We start from the raw sequence: 23,010 nt of genomic DNA on the forward strand, positions 1-23,010 counted from the left end.
GTTTAAAAAAAAGAAAAAAAAACTTATCACTTCTGGTTTACCAGTATCTTAAGTCTGCTCACTGACTCCTATCTAAATTCTGGAAATTTATTGAATTGTAAATTTTGGTTATTCTATATACCTAATATCTATTTAGGTATATAAAATAACCCAACCAACCTAATTTCTAGGATCCTTTTTCCAGTTTTCCCAACTTTTCCCCCCATCCTCCTTATTTTTGATATTAGTACATGTTTGAGTGACCTTGGACAAATCAGTTAACATCTGGAGACCTTAATTTTCTCAAATATTAAAATAAGGGGTTTGGGGCTTCCCCGGTGGCACAGTGGTTAAGAATCCGCCTGCCAGTGCAGGGGATATAGGTTCGAGCCCTGGTCCCGGAAGATCCCACATGCCGTGGAGCAACTAAGCCCGTGTACCACAACTACTGAAGCCCGTGCACCTAGAGTCCTCGCTCCACAACAAGAGAAGCCACCGCAATGAGAAGCCGGCACCACAACAAAGAGTAGCCCCCCGTCGCCACAACTAAAGAAAGCCTGCCCGCAGCAACGAAGACCCAATGCAGCCAAAAATAAATAAATAAATAAACTTATTAAAAAATAAATTAAATAAGGGGTTTTGAACTTAGAATAACATCTAAGTTCCTTTGTAGTTCTAACAGTCTATGACTGTTGTTTATATATGTTTTGATAGTAAACCTTTTGAAGAAGTGATCTCAAATGCTAAGTAGTGGAGATGGATTCCATTGCAGTGGATTATGTATTTAACCATGACAGAGTCACACCACTGTCAAGGTCCTGCCAGTGTTTTTAAAACCTTGGGTCAGTGTCGCCAGGGCTTTTAGTTAGGTTCCACAGAACAGAAAAACAACTGCAGAAGACGGTTGCTGTCCCTGCTCTTTCTGACGGTCTGTTTTAACACCTTCCTTTCAGATTGTTTACTCAGAGTCATTAGACGGAGGGCTAAGTACTTTTACCATCTCATATTAAATGGAGAAGCTAGCAGTGGACTCCTTGTTATGAAACAAAACAGTTCAGATATAGTCCCAGATTACCCAACTCTGTCTGACCCGCTGCTGCTGTTTATATAAGGAGCCCAGGGAATTGATTAGCAGTTGGGTCTGGGAAGAGAATTAGGTTCTCCCACAGGCTTTATTAAAAGGGCTTTCCTGAGGCAAATGTAAAAAATAAAAATAAAGCCTTTCTTCTGCCCACTTTGAACCACACTTTCCTGCTTTTTTGCTTTAGCATCTCAATTCTGTAACTGCTTAGAGTACTAATGTTTTCTTCATTTATAGCCTTTCTTACCTTAAATCAGAGGACTCCTTCCTGGTTGAATAGGCACAAATTGATGGGGAGGCAGGGAGCAAGTGATCTTTGTGCAAAACTCTGTGGCCCAGTGTGACTGGATTCTTCTTTCATCATTTGAAAGAAATGGGTTACTCTACAACTTGCTGTTTAAAATGAGGTAAAGGTGAAGTGAGTGTTTTGTGGGTAGGAGATTCATGGACCAATGATAGCCTAGCGTTAGGCCCCAGGTGAGACTCCGGTGCTGTCACATCCCTGCCCAGATTCTAATTTCTTGTTAGACATCATACTTTGATCCCTTTTAAGGGCAAAGTGAACCTCCCTTATTTGGTAGCCCTATGTCTACTTTGGGAGGGTGGGGTAAACTCAGGAGACCTTGGGGCTCTCTTGAGACTGTGGACCAGAGGTTGGTGAGACCTACAAAAGGGGTAGGGCAGCCTGCAACACAGTGATAGTCCTGTTTTTGTTTTTATTTGTATTTGCCTTCCTTGCTGGCCTGAATTCATTCTAAATGACCAGTCATGGTGTGTGTGAGTCTAGTTAAAAATGATTCTCTTCTCATCCCCCTCCCCAGAGACGAGTGTGGGAGAGGGATCCATAGTCAGCTTGGTTTGGGGAAGTGGAAGTTAAACAGGTTTCAGGGGGGAGGGGAGTGTGGAATTTATAGCGTTTCCTAAACTTGTCTGACCTAACTCTATTCTTTCTTTCCAAAAATTCCTATTGAAAGTTCAAGGAAGTAGTACTGTTTGCTGACACTATTGCAACTGAGAAGTGGTGGGTTGGAAGGTTTGCCATTGCCACTTTAGAAATTTCAATGTGTCTTCAGACTCTGGCAGCCTGGTAATGTGCAAAAATACAGGACAGGCCACCTTGATTCTGCTCCTCTGTCTGCTTGTTCACTTGCTGTCATTCACTTTGACACTTTGCTGGTCATTTCACTTTGCAAGTCATCAAAATCTAGGTCTGCTGATAGACAAAGCAGCCATAGCACTGCCTACAGGAAGCTTGCAGCCCAACATGAAGCAAGGGCAGACATTAGGCATTTGTTCATAAAACCTTTCCAACAAAGAAGTACAAGTAGGAAAATTTGGATATTAATCACAGAACCTTCCAAATGCTAAGTCAACACTCTACTATTTGAGCTTATCCCATTGAAATCCTCAGTTTTCTCATCTGTGAAATAGGACGAAGGCCTACCTCATCGGGTTACTTTATGAGACTTTATACGTGTAAAGCTCTTAGCACGGTGCCCCTCCCCCATCCCATAATTGGTGCAAGATAAATATTAGTTCCCTGCACATCTGACATTGATCTAACTATCTCTGAATTAAGAAAAATACAGAAAACAGATCTAAATCTATCTCCAAAGCTCTAATTGTACCTTAATTTAATAACTTTTCTTACCACTGGGCAGTGACCCTTTAATGTTGAGTTCCTTTGTTGTGCAGTATTTTGATCTGATATTTACAATTGGTTACCTCCAGATAGTAAAGAAATATAAGAGCCAGTGAGACCTTTCTTTCTCCTTTAGGTAGGATTGTATCAAACAAACAGCCCCTCTGGCCAGGCCTTGGGAACCCAGCATGGACAGAACTACTATTCAGTAAAGCCCCATTAAGCTGTTTTCACCCAAGCCAACAGCACTTTAGAGACTGCTTTTACTTATCCATTGTTTCTAATTGCTAGTATTGTCCCTAATGCAGTTGTTCCACCTTGTATGTCATTACCAGTTCTTCCCCCTCTTTAACCAATGCGCATAGAGTTGGAGGCTTTAGTAGTGACGTATGAGATTTCACTTCAGAAATCATAAAGTGAGGGTCTAATACAGTTTCATTCTAATCTCTCTTTCTTCAGCAAGGAATGGTTACCAGGTATTGTCAGTGACCAGCCATGTACTGATGGCTTCACACATCCATATAGTATTCAGGTCACTACAGCCCACAGTATTTTCTAGAAATAGCCACTTGCCAAACACTTGTCATTGTTAAGTTTAAGCAGAAAGTGTGTTAATTATGTGAATGGCACTGGCCTGTGCAGAAATGGTGTGAATGCCTGCTTTTACCACTTTCCATTCCTCTAACTCACCTTGTAGTCTCAGCACCACAGAGGAGAGATCTGCTTGTCTGGCCCTCTTAGACTGTGTTGGTTGGTTGGTTGGTTGATTGGTTTTGTTTTTGCTTTTTGACTCCTAGAGTATGTTATGTCTGTTGAAAAGGAAGATCACCCATGAATGCCCTGGTGAATGTTGACCCCAAATTATGCCCGACTCTCCTCTCTGTGGCTTCTGAATCTGTGAAATTAAGCTAATGACTGAGCTCAGCCAACAGTGTGTCCTTAGTGAGATAGACAGGTATTTTTCACATTTCACATATTCGTTGTATTCATATCTGCCAACGAAATGACATACAATATGTAGGTTTAAGTTCTGTAAGTAGCACAGGTGAGCATGGAGATTACTTTATTTCCACTTAACATCAAATGCCTACAACCTTAAAATTTCCAGTGTGTTGCTATGGTGTGTGTCACTAATTATTATCCGTGTGTATAGCTAAGTGGCCAAAATATTTTTATAATACATATTTATTCCAATAAATGCTTCTGTCAAAAAATTCTGAATCCACATTTTAGGCCATTTATTCAGAATGCTTTCTGTTTGCATATCTTTTTAAAGTAAAAACTGAAATATGAAGTCTTTATTCCTTCCAGAATGAAGAGGTACCTAAATCAGAGTTGTGCAAATTGAGATGCTCATTATATCATCACCCGCAAATGTGTAACAATGTCATTTCTACTGGACTTTAGGGAAAAGAGTGCAAATTCGGAAAGCACCTCAAGCTGTTGCAGATGCAGTGCCTGAGAGGAAAAGATCAACCCCCATGAACCCTGCAAATACCATTCGAAAGACACATAGCAGCAGCAGTGTTTCTCAGCGGCCATATCGGGACAGGGTGATTCACTTACTGGCACTGAAGGCCTATAAGAAACCTGAGCTGCTAGCTCGACTGCAGAAAGACGGTGTCAATCAGAAAGACAAGAACTCCCTTGGAGCAATTCTGCAACAGGTGAGGACAGCTGGAGAGAGTTCCTTCTGCTCACCTTCTTGTTGGGGAGTTCATTTGAGAAGGCTTGTTGCTGTTGTTATCATTATGATTGAGGTAGAGAAATTTCAGGCTCGTTTTGATCAATGATATGTGAATATTAAGTTAAATCATCTTGATTTAAACACTTAATTAAAAACTAATTGAAATGTAGACATGTATACTAGGTTTTATAAGTTAGAGCCTTCTGAATTATCAAGTTTCGAGTCATTATCTTCATTTGGGTTCAACAAACTTTGCCCTGAAATTCCATTAAAAAAAAGTAAACGAAGTTTTGGTTATCTGCTTTTAGTCTTGAATCCGCTGAACTATTGCCATAATTTTTATTGGTTTATGTAGGTGAAGTTATACAATGTGTTTTTATTGGTCTTTGGTCGGTATAAGCTAGAATATTTTTACCTGCTAAATAGTTTTGAATGTGTCTTGCCCTGCATGCTGTTTTCGCCTGTAATACTCTGCCTTTTTCAACCATTGGGTATGCTGAAATCAGTCACCTGTCTTCATTAAAGGATATGAATATGTAAAGTATTAGCACTGATCAGTTACTGTATAATCACAAGCTTAAGTATAAAAGTAAGGAATTTTGTTAAAATCAACAGTTCGTCAGACTGTAGCTTCCTGTATTTTTGAGAATGACTTTGTGTCATAAATGTTGATTAGTATTCAAGTCCACCAGAAATGGAAGTCTACTTTCTTTATTTTTTTCTAAAGCAGTAACATTTCCAAAGTTGTTCTTAAATTTCATCATTAAAAAATAAAATAAAATAAACCTGCAGGTTTTCATGTATTATTCAAAGAATAACATTTTTAAGTCCTTTTCATCTGTTTTCTCTTATATTCAAGACATGATACCAAGTGTCATGAAAGAGTGAAACCATAATCTCCAGTTCTGGGTTAACCAATCCCCAAGGTATCTTTGGCAATTTCAGGGATCTTATTAAGTCATTTGAGCACTTTTTGGAAACACTTAATTGAAACCCATTTGTCACATAGCAGTTTTAAGAGCTCAAGAGACAGGATGAAAGAATGAATGAGGATGAGGGTATAGGGGTGTGTGTGTGTGTGTGTGTTCAGTTTTTTATTTGGGGAAGGGGGGAGGTTCAGGTTATAAGTCAAAATATTTGGTGACTGAATCTCCAGAAAGGTTGTAAATTACCTCCTAGGTTAGAGGATGAGAGGGCAAAATGATGGCAGAGGCAGTTCACCCAGAGGCTGCTACTGATGTATGTCAGTAGTCATGTGATCATGAATATGTGTATAGATATAATTTTTAAATGTAGGTATACTTAATTCCTGAGCAAGTGGGATATGAGTGTCATTACTGTTGTTTATTTGATAGAATCTAGAGCATAGTCTCATCCTAGCTCCATATTAGAATCCCTTAGAGAACTTTTTTAAAATGCCAGTTCCTGGATTTCACCCCAGACCAACTAAATGGAGCAACTGAATGGATACTGAGCCATTGACTGAGATGGGGAGGGATGGAAAAGGAACAAGAGTATGCAGAGGAATCAGGAATCCTGTCTTACATACATGCTATTTTGACGATGTCTATTAGACATATCTAAATGGAGATGGATATTCAGTAGGTAGTTATATATATATATATAAGAGTCTGGTGTCCAGAGGACAGTTGAAGCTGGAGTTATAACTTAGGAGCTAGCAGAATATAGATTGTAAGATAGTTGTATTTATTCCACTTTGAGAAATCTGGTTGTATCTCATGTTAATTTATTTGCAAAGTTGAATTTTAAGATAAGCCTATCATTTTCTACTGTGCATCAACATTAATGTTAGTATTCAGCTGAGCTGTGAGAAAAGCATAAACTATCATATTATATTTTATAGTACTTTTAAAAGACACAGAAAGAAGTGACGTTATTAAAAAGACCATTCCAGTAGGAAATGAAAAGAAGAATATCTTTCTGCCAGCCTTGAAAATGACTCTTGGTTCGGCCCCTGAATCCATACATTCATGTTGGTAATGGATCCTGGGCCTGGATGCGCAAGGAACCGTAGTTAAGGGATAAGACAAGATTACACTTGCAAATAATAACAGTAATTTGGGGGTTATTTTGGTTTCTGTTTCCGTTTATTGGTTTGGGGGAATTTCAAGGACTTTGAAAAAGTGGTTCTTCAGGAGAACTGGCAGCTATAACGAGCAAGCTTAGCAAGCCAAGAAGATGACAGACAAGATTATCAGAATTGATAGTTTATGGAGATAATTTCTGTTGATTACTGGAAGGGAACGTTTGTAAACCAACATATGGGCACTGTTTGGTTTCTACTTAATACAAGTGATCAAGGACTTGTAACTCAAAAGTAATGGAATTAATAGCCAGAAATAAATAATGAAGATACTAAGAAAACTGTTTTGGATTCCTTTGACTAGAAAAAAAAATGATTAAAAAAAAAATCTTCCTCCACTTTTTGCATAATGTAGGATTACTATTTAACAAATGCAGTGGCCATCCAGGAAAAAAATATTTAACTATGTATATAAAGTTTTATTTAATTCCCCAAATGAAGTCAAAAAGCATTTATTGAGATCTGGCATATGCAAAGCTAGCAGTCCCTTTGGAGCCATTTGATATAGTTATTTTCAGTATAAATCCAAAAGGTTGCCTGTTTTAGGTTAAGAAATAGCAAAAAGAACTAATGCTGTCTTTTCATACCATGTACCAGGTAGCCAATCTGAATCCTAAGGACCTCTCATACACCTTAAAGGATTATGTTTTTAAAGAGCTCCAAAGAGATTGGCCTGGATATAATGAAATAGACAGACGGTCATTAGAGTCAGTGCTCTCGAGGTACGTTATTTTTCTTCCTTTAAAAATTATGCAAATAAGTGATTATTATAGTCATTGTTATTTTAGTGTTGAGATGGGAAAAAAGAAGCAAGGGTAGGCTTTCTATCATGAACATTTGAAAATTGTCCCCCTAACTGGAACATGTGTGTCCTTTCCAGAAAACTAAATCCATCTCAGAATGCTGCCAGCACCAGCCGTTCAGAATCTCCTGTATGTTCTAGTAGAGACACTGCATCTTCTCCTCAGGTATTGCATAAAATTATATAATCATAGCCCTGAAGTGGACTTTAGGGGCCACCTTGTTCAGGTTTTCTGATTTATACGTGAGAGAAATGAGACCCAGAAAAGCCACACAGCTTCCCTACCCAAAGTTCATGGCAGAGCTTACTCTAGAATTCAGGTCCCAGCTCCCAGCCCTGAACTCTTTTTCACCATATAACACTACATTAAGTCAAGGTACTTAATGTCCACTCTGATTTTCAATCCAAGAAGTTCACGTTTTGTTTTAAGATTATCTACTTTTCCATTTGATCACTAACTTATCCAGTCCCATATCCAGTCTTAGATTATATAGAAAATAGAAGATATTTAAATTTGCCTAAAGCACGTTCTAGAAAAATATTCTTGGGGAAAAATGTTTTTAAAATAAGCAAATAAAAAACTGCTATTTCCATATGTTTTCTTAAAGTACTTTTTGATTAGATCCCAATCAGAATATTCCACTGAGACTCCATTCCAGCTTAGAGTTTCCCCCAAAAGATTCAGTTGGAAAAAGATGGGGAGATCCTAGGCAACATAAGAGGTCAAGCCCACCTGGTTCTCAGACGACCTTGAACTCTCAGGTCTTTGAGACTGGCAGTGAGACAAACCGCTCTACCCCAGTGCTGTTGACAGAGTGCTCCTCTCTCTGGACCCCCCTCCCAAGGCTTAGGGAGGCAGGACAGATGTGTGCAGAACAGTTAGCGTGCCCTGGGCAAAAGGCTATTCACATGTCAGAAAATGTTAGAAACCTATTGTGAGGAACAGAGGAGGAACAAAATAAAAGCAATTCTGTCCTTGCATGTATGTTGTCTACAGAAGCCTCAAATGCCAACTACTATAAAGCTAGTTATACTCTGATCTAATTGTGTACTAGGTGTGAGATCAGTGGCCCTAAATTCAACACAGAATAAATTAATGTGATGATTAACTATTATTTTCTTTCAAGCTAAAGTTTTAGCCACAGTATTACATTGGATGTATGCTTTGTACTTTTCAACCATCTGACTTTCCTTTTTATTTTAAATACTGTTATTGTTGTTGCTGGATTGGGCTAATATTAGCATGATTTTTGAAATTTTTTGAAATAGTAACTCCATATAATTTTTATGGACTAGTTATTCAGACTTATCTTTCAATTCAGTGAAAAGATATATTAAGGGAGAAAAAATTGGATGGCATTTCAGCAATGATAGAGGTATGTAGAGAAATTATTCTGAATGTGCTGGTTGTTGCCATCTTAAGACAGCCAAAATATGTATAACTGGAGCATGTTAGCACATTTGAAGAGATCAAATAAGTGTAGGCTTTTATTGCCCTGTACTTACCCTTGTTGGTTCTGACAACCAATAATGTTAAAAACTGCTTCTTCCTCTCACTGAATATAACTAGGTCAGCTGTGGCCAGCAGAGGAAGGAGGAGGCCACCTCTATTTAATATACTCCTGAGTGGTATAATCCACATAAATTGGCCTAGTCTCTCAAGGAACTTAGGGTGGGGCTGTATGATCAGAAAGTGTAAGTACTTCAAGAAACATATTTGCCAGATTCTGCTTTTTTACATTAGACATGAAAACTTATTGTAGATTGTTTGTGCTTAAGCTTGGAGGATGGTTAACACAACGCTGGTAATGAATTTAAATTGGTTATAAATTTAAGTATGAATAAAATTACTCAGTTGTTCTTCTAGTAACAAGTGACACATGTATTGAATTTTAGTGCAAACTGGCTCATCTGTTTTCCCTGTTCCCCCCCCACCCCAGAAACGGCTTTTAGATTCAGATTTCATTGATCCTTTAATGAATAAAAAAGCTCGAATATCTCACCTGACAAATAGAGTGCCGCCAACATTAAATGGTCATTTGAATCCCACCAGTGAAAAATCTGCTGCAGGCCCCCCGCTGCCCCCTGCAGCCGCTGCCATCCCCACGCCTCCACCGCTGCCTTCAACCCACCTGCCTGTCTCCAATCCTCCTCAGACTGTAAATTCTCACTCCAATTCCCCTAGCACTCCAGAAGGCCGGGGGACTCAAGACCTACCTGTTGACAGTTTTAGTCAAAATGGTAGTATCTATGAGGACCAGCAAGACAAATATACCTCTAGGACTTCTCTGGAAACCTTACCACCTGGTTCAGTTCTACTAAAATGTCCAAAGCCTATGGAGGAAAACCATTCGTCTCACAAAAAGTCCAAGAAGAAGTCTAAAAGACACAAGGAAAAGGACCAAATAAAAAAGCATGACATTGAGATGATTGAGGAAAAGGAAGAGGACCTTAAAAGAGAAGAGGAAATTGCCAAGCTGAACAACTCCAGTCTGGATTCCAATGAAGGTATTTAGCATTTGTAAAAACCAACTACATGGGTTAAATGAATGGGAAGAGCGGACTATCCTGAATATGAGATTATGCTGCTTGTAATTAGTAATGCTTTTTTATCAAATGACCTTCTGTTTAGTTATTAATCTTAGTATTGTCCTTTTGAGCAAATTTTTTTCTTGCATTTTACAGCAGTCATTTTCTGTCTCTTTTTAGCCAACTATTAAACATGGTTTCTATGTTTCTTAAGATGGTGACATTTGAAAATGACCCTGTCATCCTCCAGAGACCCCCTTTTAGAAGGTGAACTTTGTTGCGCTTTTCCAGAGCTGTCACAGTATTGTGCAACCTCAACATGACCTATTATATGCCATTCTTGAACTGATTTAACCAGACACACAATTAGCAATAAAAGTACTCAGCTCCTTCTTTACCAAGAAGCAGGGTCAACCCTGCTTTAATTAATAATAGCACAGGGGAAATGTCAAATTCTTTATAAAACAGGCGAGGTAAAATTATAGATGCAGATCCATAACATCATCTTCATTCAGAGTGAAAGCAATTTGTCTTCTGCAAGGCTGTCGGTGATTAGCTTGATAGATCTTGGGATTTTTTTTTTCAATTTTGAGAACACTTTTAGTTAGCTAACATCAACCGTTATTAATAAATTTAACCATTTCAAGCTTTTGGAAGCTTTCAAAGCCAAATATCTAGAGACCCAAAGAAGCCTAAAATAATGCTTTACCTCTAAAGAAAAGCTAATCAGTAGAAAGACTGCTTACCTGAGGGTAGTGATCTTTAAAACCTAATGACACAGTTAGATTTCTCTTATTTTATATATATAGAACTTAATGTCTTGCAATACCAACATACAGAAGATCCAAACCCATCATTTAGGACTGCTGCTAATTTTAAACCCAGCATAACTAAGGTAAAATTTCCCAGGAAAATACAACTTTAGAAAAAGTACTTTAATGATTAGACTTTAAGGAATTTTATCTTTCTGTAATTTGCCCACAGTAGTGAACGTCTGTAATCCTTAGATTTAACTGACCATTTTTACCATAGGAGAGAAGCTTTGACTATGGAATAGTATGATGCAGTGCCTTTATTGACCTGGGTTGAGTATATTGCTTGTCAAAGCATATATGTTGAAATATGTAGATCAGCATGGTAGTATATAGTGGCCCAAGAGGTAGGTGTAAGCTTTTTCCCTCAAACACTATCGTACTTGAATTTGCCAGATCAGGAAGAGAAAAAGAGGTAATGAAACTTCATGTTCAGAGTTAGTAAGCCAGATTCCTGGGTATGCCCCACTCTCCACACTTCCCACCATCAGATGGTAATCCTGAGTCAGAGACTGGATCCCAGAATGTTGAGAACCATAGCAGAGTTCGAGTTTTCTCAGAGCTGGAAGCCAAGAGAAGCAGGCCTAGTCTCTGAATCCTTCACTGAGGATGTAGTACCTTTCAAAGCCAATCGAGATTATCACAAACTGAGGATAGATTCAGACCCACATCCTCTGCTCTACTGCAATTTATCTGGTGTCTGTGGCAAAGGAGAAGCCAGGTGATGTGCACTTGATGCCTTTTCCTTTAAGGCTCAGGCTGTTTTAAAAACAAGCTTTTACCTAAGCCTGAATCAAATACACACACACACACACACACACACAGACGCACGCACGCACACAAAATAAGCCCACAGAGTCTGCATAATTAGTTTAGTGTGCTTTGTCCTTTAAAATATTAAACCAAGAAATTATTAAATTCTCACTCGTTTTATATTGAACATGTATGTTTTGCTAGCAGGCAGGGTTTGGGTTCGAGTTATTAATTTAATTCTACTTTGAATGATAAAAAATTAACCTAATAAAAACGTCTAAACATACCCTCTGGAAAATGGTACATTCAAACAAATGGAATACTGAGGGGTTTTATACACTGTCACAGTGCAGTCCTGAGCAACTGGCACTTTCTTTTGTCCTCTTAAAAACAAATCTGTGTAGTATTATGAGGGTTAGAGATTAGAGGAGTATAAGTTGGTGTTCACTAATAACTTATTTTAAATTACTTTAAACTGATAGGAAAACTTCCTGCCCAATTCCACTGTCTTCCTACAAAAAGAATAGCAGTAAAAATACAGCCATCGAAATAGTCTGCTACCTGACTTCACCATCTTATCTGCCTTGTTTGAATCCTATGAAAAGTAGATGTTGATGTAAAGTTTGTATCTCCCATTGTCTGGCTGCATCTGCCACCACAATCTTTGAATTGCTGGGCAGATGCCACAACTGTTGTTGAAAGAATAGAAGATTGACCTTGGGTTAAGATGGAATTCCTTTATTGTGCAGACACTGCAGTAGCCAGGGTGCTTTCAATGCCTGGCGTCGGTTCTGCTGGCGCTGGTCATAGGGCCTCTATTGTTCTTGTTCAATTGTATTCCTTGCTCACTATTGCTTATTGAGATGGAAGCATAGAATTTGAGGAAAAGTGTTCCAGATGTTTCTGATCTATTTTAGAATTATAGCCATTTTGTAACCATACCCTTTGGTGAACGCTTGAATTTTTTTTCTTTGTAGGAGTTAAAGAGGATTGCACTGCCTCCACGGAAGCTTCTTCAACAATTGAACTCCCAGATTATTTGATGTAAGTTCAGATGTCTGCTGATGGGAGAGAACTATTTAATTTTAGAAATTGTGCAAATTCTTTTCCCATAATTTGCAAATCAGAAAAGTAAGAAGTTCCAGAAATAGAGTCCTGGAGCCACCCCTGCAATTGAAAGGCTGCCATTAAGCCTGCTCGTCCCCAGTCCACCCTTGTCGGCTTGAGCAGGTTGTGCCTCTCCCTGCTGTGAGCTGTGCTCAGTGGCCTTTAAGTATAGAGAAGGCTGTCCTTTGTTCCAGGGCCAGGCCAAGCGTTTGATTATGGAAGGTTTCAGGGATCTGACTTTTCAAAGTCAAACAGTTTATCAATGCACAGTCATTTACTTGGGCCCCCCAAAGGGACAGTTTATTAGTGATAAAGTACTTAAACCTCTGCAGTTAACACAAAGCAGAGACAGATGGATTTTTATTTAAATAAAGCTTTGCCATCAAATTAACTTTAAGAGGAGAGAGCAGTAAAATTTGATCATTTCACTTTAATACCGGTTATAGTATTTTTCTTGTTATGACAACAAGTTGCTCAGTGCTAAGCTGGGGACTTTTTTATAACTGGTTATCACAGAAATTATAACTTGGACACATAATTCTAGCTTTTTTACAGATTCAAAGGCTTCTGTAAGAAGAAAATAATTAAGTTGCAAAAGCCTGGAAAAATGGAGAGTGAAAGAGCAAACAGATTTGCCTACCAATAGCTTTGAAAATGAACAGATATACAAATAGCTTAAATGTAGACTGGAAATGGAATCTGGGCTGTATGAACATTTTTTTCTCTATCAGTAGCATCTCATGGTGGACAAAGTTAGACTATGCAGTTTAGCGCACCATGTCCCATGAAATGTTCATTTCCAGAGTAGAGAACATTTTATACTAAAAGTGTGTTACTTTTGCTTGACAGTAGTGTTGAAAGCTATACTTATTGGGGAATGATATAGCATGAAACCGTAATGCTGGTTATCATCTCTTAACTAAAAGGAACCCAAGAAACCATGCTGAGTACTCTCTCATCTGAGGTGGTGTATGGTTTTAGAGTTCTGTTGGGGAGCTTGGAAAAGCTGTTACCACTGTGTTGGCCCCAGAAGGGCTGGATGGGGGACAGTGCCTGGCTCCACTGACGTGGGCATTCACCTCTCCAAATGCGTTTCCTTAAAAGTCTTGTGAAAGTTGGCCCCCTCAAATAACAGCTGCAGTACTGTGTTCTCATTCTCTTATGACGGAATTTGAATTTCTCTTTTTTGTAATAGTGCTGTATACTTGTTACATAGGACAAAATCATGTGGGGAGACTGAAAAATGATTCTAACCTTTCCCCCATGGATTCAGTGTTGCCGTGTTTTGTCAACTTAAGCAGTTAATTCTATATTTAATAACTTGTTTTTAACGTACTGATCTACAGATGGTTGCTGCATCTGCCTCAGTGCATTTCTGCATGTTTGTCATTTTCTAGCTCTTTTAAAATTATGAAAGTACATAACCTATGTGATTGTTTGCTTAAGAGCAATTTATTTTAACAAAAGCTATCTTATATAAACATTGCAAGTTTTCTTAAAATGATGAGAAAGCATGAATTTTCAGAAAAATCACTAAAAATACAGAACTTAAACTTGTTTCTTAAGAAAACTAAAAGGACATACTATAAAACCTTTAATGATCAGCCTCTGAATAATTCATACTTAACCACAGTATTCCTAATTTTTATATGATAAGAATACTTCTGTTACTTGTGGTTGTGAATTATCCAAAGTATTTAACATTTTATTCCATCACTACATTAAGCGCCAGCTGTAGAACCATAACAATTTTTATTAAAAATAGTGACATGCTTTTCATTAAAATGCCAGTATAACCAAATAATCTTCTATAATAGCAACACAACTGTTGGCCAGTTTGGTACTTTTCCCTGAGGGAATTATTAAATAAAATATGGAGGGTATGGCCTCAGGTGTGATTTTGAGAAAGTAACAAATTAGACCTGAGTTTCACAATCAGTTTAGCCATTTTGCTTATGTATGCTTATCCCCAGGAACCTCTTTCTCCGCCCCGCCCCGCCCCCCCCCCCCAACTCCCGGGCTCTCTCTGGTCTGCAGTCAGGACAGCCCGTGTCTAGAGACGCCTGTTTCACTGCTTGGCTGGTGGTTTACCTTTTATAGCAAGGACACTAGCATACTACCACTGTCTCAATTACACTTAGAAAATTAAACCTCCACACTGTCTAACTCAGCATGAATAAAAATATTAATGAGGACATTAAGGTTGCTCACCGCATCACTTTTCTCACATTTCCAACTAGGCATCTGTGCTATTGCATTTTAAATAAAACTGGTAAGAATGTCTAAAACCATTTTGGAGAGGACTGAACTCCCAAAGTTTTCCACAATGAAGAGTATATGTATACCCACTGGGGCACCCTGAAGCTCCTGCCACCTGCCTGAAATTGCTTTGATATCTCAATTTTTATCTCAAAAAGTGAAGGGTATTTTGCATTCCATGACAGGAGCACAGAGTACAAAGACCCAGGCCCAGAGCCACAAACAAATAATATTAACTTTAATATTAAAATGCTGTTTTGACTTACCACCACTGAATAAACTGACACTCTGGGAAGGTGGCCTTCATTCACTAGGTTCCTAGAGATATTCACACCCTGAAGTAAAACATTTGTGGCCTTTTTATTAAGAAAATAAACTAATACTATAAAACTGGCTTTCTGTTACACAGAGTATGACATTACGTGTTTGAAAAGAACTAGAGAAATACACCTTTTTTCCCCTTTTTAATTTTTTCTGGTCTCTCATTTTAAAAAAAATGATAAAACAAAGCAGCAGGTCTACAAAGAGCTTTGACTTCAGCACTTAGTGACTGTGTGACATTCTCCTGGTTTCACATTACCCCTCCAATCCTTCTGTCTCCATGTGACTCGTAACAGATGGGTTGGCCTCTGCCGCTAGCATGGTAGTAAATTATTTGGGGTAGAGAAAGGTTTAGGAAGCTACATGTGTGTAAGTGTTGTCTTCTAGTTGCACTTTAATTCCATTGCCACCATGTTTTTTTCACATTTATTCTTCTTCACTGAAGTTCTTAAGCTCTCCTGTGGGATAATTTTACGAGGAAGGTCTTTGAAGGAGTGACAAGGCAGCAAGCAGTGGCAGAGTGGCATTCAGTCTAGGGAAACATGCATAGATTTAGTTTCTAAATATTTGGTTTAAATCTCAGACTTCTGCATCATGTTTATTCTGTAGCTACTCTCCATTTATCTTTTGTCTTTTTTATTAGAAAATATATTGCTATTGTCTCCTATGAGCAACGCCAGAATTACAAGGATGACTTCAATGCTGAGTATGATGAGTATAGGGCCTTGCATGCCAGGATGGAGACTGTGGCTAGAAGATTTATCAAACTGGATGCACAACGAAAGCGCCATTCTCCAGGCTCAAAGGAGTATCAGGTAAACACATTTGTTCCTAGATGGACTGACTTTCAAATTTTACCTTCTTTCTTTCTCTGCCCTTCCCATCCCGAGCCATCCTCCTAGCCTTCAGAGCAAGTCCTCTCGCAGATCAGCCTCTCTGCAGCTTTTGGCCTTCATTTAAAATTAGCTAGGAAGGGCTTCCCTGGTGGCGCAGTGGTTGAGAGTCCGCCTGCCGATGCAGGGGACACGAGTTCGTGCCCTGGTCCGGGAAGATCCCACATGCCGCGGAGCGGCTGGGCCCGTGAGCCATGGCCGCTGGGCCTGTGCATCCGGAGCCTGTGCTCTGCAGGGGGAGAGGCCACAACAGTGAGAGGCCCACGTAACAAAAATAAATAAATAAATAAAATTAGCTAGGAAAATAAATATTTGAAATAGTTCTTGAAAATAAGTGAACATGATGAGCCTATATTTCCTCCAGTGAGAAAACTATACTTTCATATAATATGTATAATATATACTTACATACTTACTGTAATATAATATGTAGTGTATTGAGAAAAATACAGACAACAAAATGGGAAAAACAAAAAGCAAGGTTTGGCATCAAAATATATGACTGCATTGCCAACTCAACTCAGACTATAGCTCTTACATCTGGTGCTACTTCCCAAAATTACTATTTCAAGTAAATTAAAAAAAAATTTTTTTTAAACCTCAGTCTGGCATAGAATATAAAGGGGGCTTAATACCACTCAGGTTTGGGGTTTAAGTGAAGAAAAGCATGGTGCTTCCAGCTTCCTGAGACTGCCATTTGTTAACAGGTATTAATCTGTTTTCACTTGCCTACATTAAGTGGTAATATTACTACAGCTGACAAAGAGCAGTAGAAGCCTGACCTGCCTACTGATTGTTGTTAGAGTTCTTAGCCAAAGGATTGATATAAATGGATGTTTCCCACCTTGTGTATGACAGATAACTTTGTCACACTTCACAGCTGCAAATGGTGCCTCCATCCTAGCCCACTGTTGTTCTGACAGGAACCTACATGAGAAAATGGAGTGGGTTTTCCCACAATGGGGAAAACAGCCTGGGAGCATCCATGCCCTAGAAATTCATTATGTCTTCTATTAGTGGGCCTTAATCTTTTAAACAAGGTGCCTAGAGTTATAGAAAACTTTGCCAGAGGAGTGAGTGGTTGGCAGTGCAAGAGGTCAGTGATATGGTTTTGGGTTTATTTTTTTCTATATAGTTATTTACCAGTATACCATGATTATATTTAAACTAAAATGTAATTCTAAGAATTGCTTAGTGGTTGGGAGCAGGCTCCAAAGCCAGACTGCTTGGATTTGATTCCCAGCTCTACTTGTGTGACCTTGGGCAAGCTACTTAACTTGACTGAAAATTCTCAAAATGCCCATCCATAAAGTGAGGTGATTATAGAGTTGTACAGAATAACTGTTAGCATTTGGAAACTGCTTAGCTCCATAGTACATCAGGTTATGTAGTACATAAGGGTTAGCTCTCTTCCCCTACCACCCAATTTTCCTCCCTAGAGGCAATCAGTATTACTGGTTTCCATCGTATTCTTTCAGAGGTCTGTTTGAGTATAAGATATATATACACAAGCAAATTCACAAATATACCATATGTAATTGAATCTAAGATGTCATCATTTATAAGATGCACCATTGTCTTATGTTCCAGTAAGTTAAGGTATGATACATTATCAGATTTCAATAAAAATTCCTAGAATATAATATTCTATTCCTCCCTTACACACAAATGATACCAAACTTATAAATTGTTCTGTACTTTGCTTTTTTCACTAGACAATATATATCTTAGAGAATTTTTTTATGTAAGCACATAAAGCACTTCCCCCTTTTTTAATGGCCTCTTAGTACTCCTTTGTATGGATTAATGGACATTTAGATTTTGTTTACTTTCTTTTGCTTTACAAACAGTGCTGCAGTGAGTAACCTTGTACATGTGTCATTTCACTCAGGCACAATTAAATCTGAAAGAAAAGTATAAGTGCTGAGTCAGTTTTGCATTTGCTGTTTTAATGCAGTTGCCAAATTGCCCTCCTTAAAGACTGTACCAATTTACATTTCCATCATTAATATTTCCCACACCCTTGCCAATTGTGTTATCTGTTTACATTGCAAAGAAAAAAGTTCTCTTCTGATTTCTAATTATTAATTTTCTAGAGTGTTCATGAAGAAGTCTTACAAGAATATCGGAAGATAAAACAGGTAAGTATCATCACTATTAGTTTTCTGACCTTTAGTTGAGAAGTGTTATGAATTCCACAGTCTTACCCCTCGCTGTTCTTTTCATCCACAGTCTAGTCCCAATTACCATGAAGAAAAATACAGATGCGAGTATCTTCATAACAAGCTGGCTCACATCAAAAGACTAATAGGTGAATTTGACCAACAGCAAGCAGAGTCATGGCACTAGAGCTCTGCTTGGACCAGAAGATGTGAATAAACTTAAGCTTATTTATTTAAAATTCCAAATAAGTTGCTCTCAAATTCTAAAAAATGAAACTTTGCCTGTTGGAAGTTTCAGTATTAGTAAACTTGAGTTACCTTCCCCCCCCCCCATTTTACTTTGTTTCCTTGCATTTTTGAAGCTGCTTTTTTCTGGTCCTTTTTTCCTACTTAAGACTTGTGTTTGTCAATAGAAATAATTTTTTTTGTAGATATTGGGGATCCAGTGTCTGTACTTCAAATCAATTTTTTTCCTTAAAAAACTATGTTTGTCATTAGAAATGATTTTTTTTAGATATTGGGGATCTAGTGTCCACACTTCAAAAGTATGTGTGTTTAAAAAAAAACAGTAATGTACAAGGTGAAATGCTTTTGGATAAACATAAGCCTATTTTCTGACCTTTCTTAATACGAACTCTTTGCCTTAAATGGTAGAACATTTAGAAATTTGCACAAAATACAAAAAAACTTAAAACATTGTTTTGGAGGGTTAAGAAATAGAAAGGTGTGTATGTGTATAGGTCTATATACATGTGTATATATAGTCTGACTTGATCTAGAACAGTAAATCTGCCCTGCAAATTAACCCCCCATTGCAATGGTTGCCTTAAGGTGTTTGCTAGTTGTGTACCTAGTGTGGTTAATCATTAGCTACACTGCTTCCCACTTGATTAGAGCAATGGGAAGCACACTGTGGCCTACCAGCGTCTGAAAGCGTGTGCTCGACCTGTATGTGTGCAGAGGTGGTGTGGATGTGCGCGTGCGTGAAGGAAAAAAGCTGCTACTCTCAGTAGGCCAAACGCTCAGGTGAAACAACTGATGAGTGTTACTGTAGGTTTTTTTTCCTATCAAACTGCTACTCTATCGTGGAAGACAAAAGCATTTCCATTTCAACAGTTTGTCAACTTTATTAATGTTGGGCAAAATTGATATGTTATGAAAATGAAACAGATCTATAGTTTGGGGCAAAATTATAAAATTAAATGTGTAGGTAACCTATTTATATACTGCTATAAAGTATTTTTTGAAGAGAGATATGCAAAGAAGCTATTACCTACATGAAATGTATATTTAAAGATTTTTTTTTTCATCCTGGGTGCCAGGAATATAAAAAAGAGTGGATATATTTAACCATAACATACTGTGATTCATCAAACAGCACAAACTTTCATTTCATGGAGTTTATCTGTTGACGTTGATTTAAACTATCATTTGTTTTATCATGTGGGAACATAAGTTATGTGGTCAAAAATATAAGGATTTTGAACTAATGTTGATTCAAGTTGTGTTGTCTTATCGTATTGTTTTTCAAAGTGCTGCCAGTTTAAAAGGGAAGCATTATGTTTACAAATATGTTTTGAAATGTTTGCCAAAATTTTGGTGGTATCTTTAATAAAGATGTTTGTCTCCAGCATCCAAAACAATAAAAAAATAAATAACTTTGTTGTGTATCACTGTAAACCAGAAAATGTTGGTGTCTAGAAAACCTGAGAGGGCATGTAGATGAAATTTTCTCTTTGGAGTTCTTCTAAAACATTAACAGGAAAGAGTAGATAATATAGTAAAAGTATACAAAAGTATACTATACAAAGACTGAAACAAGACCCTGTGCACTATAACTCTATAACATTACCACAGCAATTTGATTTCTACGTAGCATGGACCTCCTTAGGGAATTCGATTTTCTTTTAGCATTGAGATCCCTGGTGCTCTTCCTTTTACCTCAGAATTGGTACAATCATTACTAAGCGTTCACTGATATCAAACTTTCAGTTGGAAAAAAAAAAGCAGTAAAGGAAACTTAATTGGGGATAAATTTGGTCCTCATATCATATGGTAGAGTCTCCTGAGGGATTTTTCTGTAGGTAATGACCTCATTGGTGTCATTTCTTAGACATCATGGCCTTTTAATCAAAGATAGTGTGCTGCTACTTGCTATGAGTGGTGTTTCTCAAAAGCAAGGTGCTTGGACCACTTGCATCACCCAAATTAGAATCTCTGAGGATAGGGCCCACATAGCCCCATTTTCATAAGTATCCTCCAAGTAGTTTTGCAAGCTAAAGTGTGAGAACAATTGGCTTGGAAGTAACACTAAACCTTTAGGTCTCTAAATCTCAAAGTCTTGAACTGAAGAAGTTCGGCTATTGGCTTTTTTTTCCTAAGCCCCTCCCTGTCAGCAGGTGCAACTCACTTTTCCTCTCTACATCATTTGTGGCACCCTCTCAGTTGTTTCACTGCTAACACTTATTTTAGAACTTGTTTACAAACAAGGCAAACCTTCCAGTTGGCTAATTGTTAGCCCTTGGAGCTCCTACCCATCTACATCAGCACATCTTCTGGTTTACAAATTGGGTAATAATGGAAGCTGGAGATGCTTTATGAAAATCCAGCATTGCACACCCGTAGACTTGACCACCTACCTATAAAAGCCTTAATTTAGATGTTTGTTGTGTACATTGGGCAGATCCTTGCAAAATGTATATCTATCATCAGTTGCAAATTTGAGAGTTGTGAATCTCTGCATCTGCTATTACCTAAGGCTGCATCTCTTTTAAAGATGGGCATGAGCCTATTAAGATATTTATAATCATTCTTCATCTCCTACTGCAAGATTTTTAGATTCTCTCAAATAATTGCTGCAGGAATGGGTGGCCACTTAGTATCAGTTACTCTGGTAGAATTTATTTAGTTTTTTGTTTTTTTGGGTTTTTTGAGAGAAATAGTAAGTGTAAAATAGCATTGTCAAGATGAGACAATGAGTTGTTGGGTTATTATTTGCTCATCACATTTCATCTAAAATAATTGGAAGCACTCTTGATGATTTTTACCAACAACCATAAATTAACTCCAGAGTGAGCGAGCAGCTGATTTAATACAAACCCAAAATAACATTAACTAGATGTGGTTTTGTTTCATGTGATGACTTCACTTCCTATCTCGTTGGTTATTTATTTCCCCTGGAATACTTTAGAGGGGTTAACTTTCAACTGTAAGTAGTGATAGATGTTCAGTACTTGCTCTCACAAAAGTAAGTGGTGTGGTCAGTTGATACCATAGCACCATGCATTGATTATAAACATCCAGTATTAATTTTCCTTCATCTCTGATTGATCTTTTAACCTTAATAGTTTTCTTTTCCCTTAAAATATTTCACCTTATTCTGTAAAACAAATGTGTATTTTCATGTTTGAAGCAAGGTGTTGAGATGAGGTTTAGACACAAATGGTCCATCAGTTCTGACACTCTGCTTGGTTGCCTTACCCCTTCCACTAGTGCGTCCTTTGTTTCTGGAACTTGGCTGAAACTCTTCAGCCAGTTCATTGTCTTTCCAGCCATGTGAGTGTTGAGTCACATATGAGTGGTTTTTGCCTTTACTACTTTTAAAGTTCTTACTGTTTATTACTTGCCTAAGTGTTACTAAATCCTTTTATTCTGTACCAGATGGGGAAAAATTATAGCCAGCTTTGGGAGGAACCTTTTGGGAAAAGATATTAACTGACACGACTAAATGAAGGCAACAGAAGATGTTATCAATGTTCTTTGTAACCTGAAAACTGAACAAGGCTATGAGGCTCATTTCAAAATATTTTGAAAGTGTTAAAAATATAAACATATAGATCTACGCTGCTTCTCAGTTCTACCCAAACCATGTTAGCAAGGTAAAATGTCACAGAGACTTTTCAGTTAACTGAGCTCAGCAGCTGGGGTGGCCCCTATTGTTCTACACCAATTTCAGTTCAATAAAAATGTTAACTTTGCAATTCTGGTACGCGTTTTTCCTTTGTCTCATTTCAAGGCTCTTAATTTTGTCTTAGAAAAAAACATCCCACAACAAAGTTCTCTCTGATGCCCTAATGTAAATGATCTTCCTGGGACAGAGATATTACTTGTTGGTGACTCTAGGAAGTGGGAACACAGGGTATTTGCCCCAGGAACCCCTGCTGCCTGTTTTACAAGTGGAGGACATGCCCTCCAAAGGCAGTATCTCCTAGGGGAACAATAATCAGTTACCATTTATTGAGGGTTTTCTGTGGGTTACACACTTTGTATGTGTTGTCACGTTTCTCCTCAGCACAACCCTGCTATCCCCATTTTATAGGCATGTAAACTGAGGCTTAGAGAAGTTAAGACACTTGCCCATCACACAGCTAGTAAACAGTGGAGACTGGGAAGCCTGACTCCATTATCTGTTCTTAACCACTTTTCCATACTGCCACTCATACGCTGGTACCTATTTAGGGTTAGGGTAACCGTCACAAAGTGACAAGTCCAGTAACACCACACAGGGCTAGACTCTTTTGATTCAAGGGAGACTAGAATGTGGGTGTTGGACTGAAACCTAATGGATCATTCTCAGTGAGTTGATTTTGTCAGAAATGATAAATTTGAAGGAAGGCCAAAATACTTTTTGAGAAAACATGTGTGTCCTTTATTTTCGAATGTGTGCTATCTTAACAGTGGGCTGTTGGAAGGAGATTGGGGCAGTGCAGGTAGAGAGAAGCAGCAGGGTTACAGTCTTGGAATCACATCATTTTCTCTTCATATTAAAAGGCTGTCTCAGTAAAAGACTTCAGCTCTAAGGGGTATCCAGTGTGAATTAGACATAAGAACATTCTAGCTGGATCCTTAACATGCAGTTTCTACAAGTTTTCTGAATGAC

General features: G+C 38.1%; 1 protein-coding gene across 1 annotated transcript in view; it reads left to right on the plus strand.

The window, feature by feature from the left end:
- ELL2 (elongation factor for RNA polymerase II 2) overlaps positions 1-22,201 on the plus strand; it is a 75,017-nt gene extending 52,816 nt beyond the window's left edge. The window contains exons 5-12 of the mRNA XM_082620955.1: positions 4,110-4,369; positions 7,091-7,215; positions 7,374-7,461; positions 9,236-9,803; positions 12,367-12,433; positions 15,720-15,891; positions 18,066-18,110; positions 18,202-22,201. Of these exons, the coding sequence (XP_082477081.1) occupies positions 4,110-4,369; positions 7,091-7,215; positions 7,374-7,461; positions 9,236-9,803; positions 12,367-12,433; positions 15,720-15,891; positions 18,066-18,110; positions 18,202-18,318 (1,442 nt within the window). The 3' untranslated portion in view covers positions 18,319-22,201. The remainder of the gene's footprint in view (positions 1-4,109; positions 4,370-7,090; positions 7,216-7,373; positions 7,462-9,235; positions 9,804-12,366; positions 12,434-15,719; positions 15,892-18,065; positions 18,111-18,201) is intronic.
- The last annotated feature ends 809 nt before the right edge of the window (positions 22,202-23,010 follow it).

Source organism: Mesoplodon mirus (assembly GCF_964341445.2).
Source record: "Mesoplodon mirus genome assembly, chromosome: 5".
Classification (NCBI taxonomy): Eukaryota; Metazoa; Chordata; class Mammalia; order Artiodactyla; family Ziphiidae; genus Mesoplodon; species Mesoplodon mirus.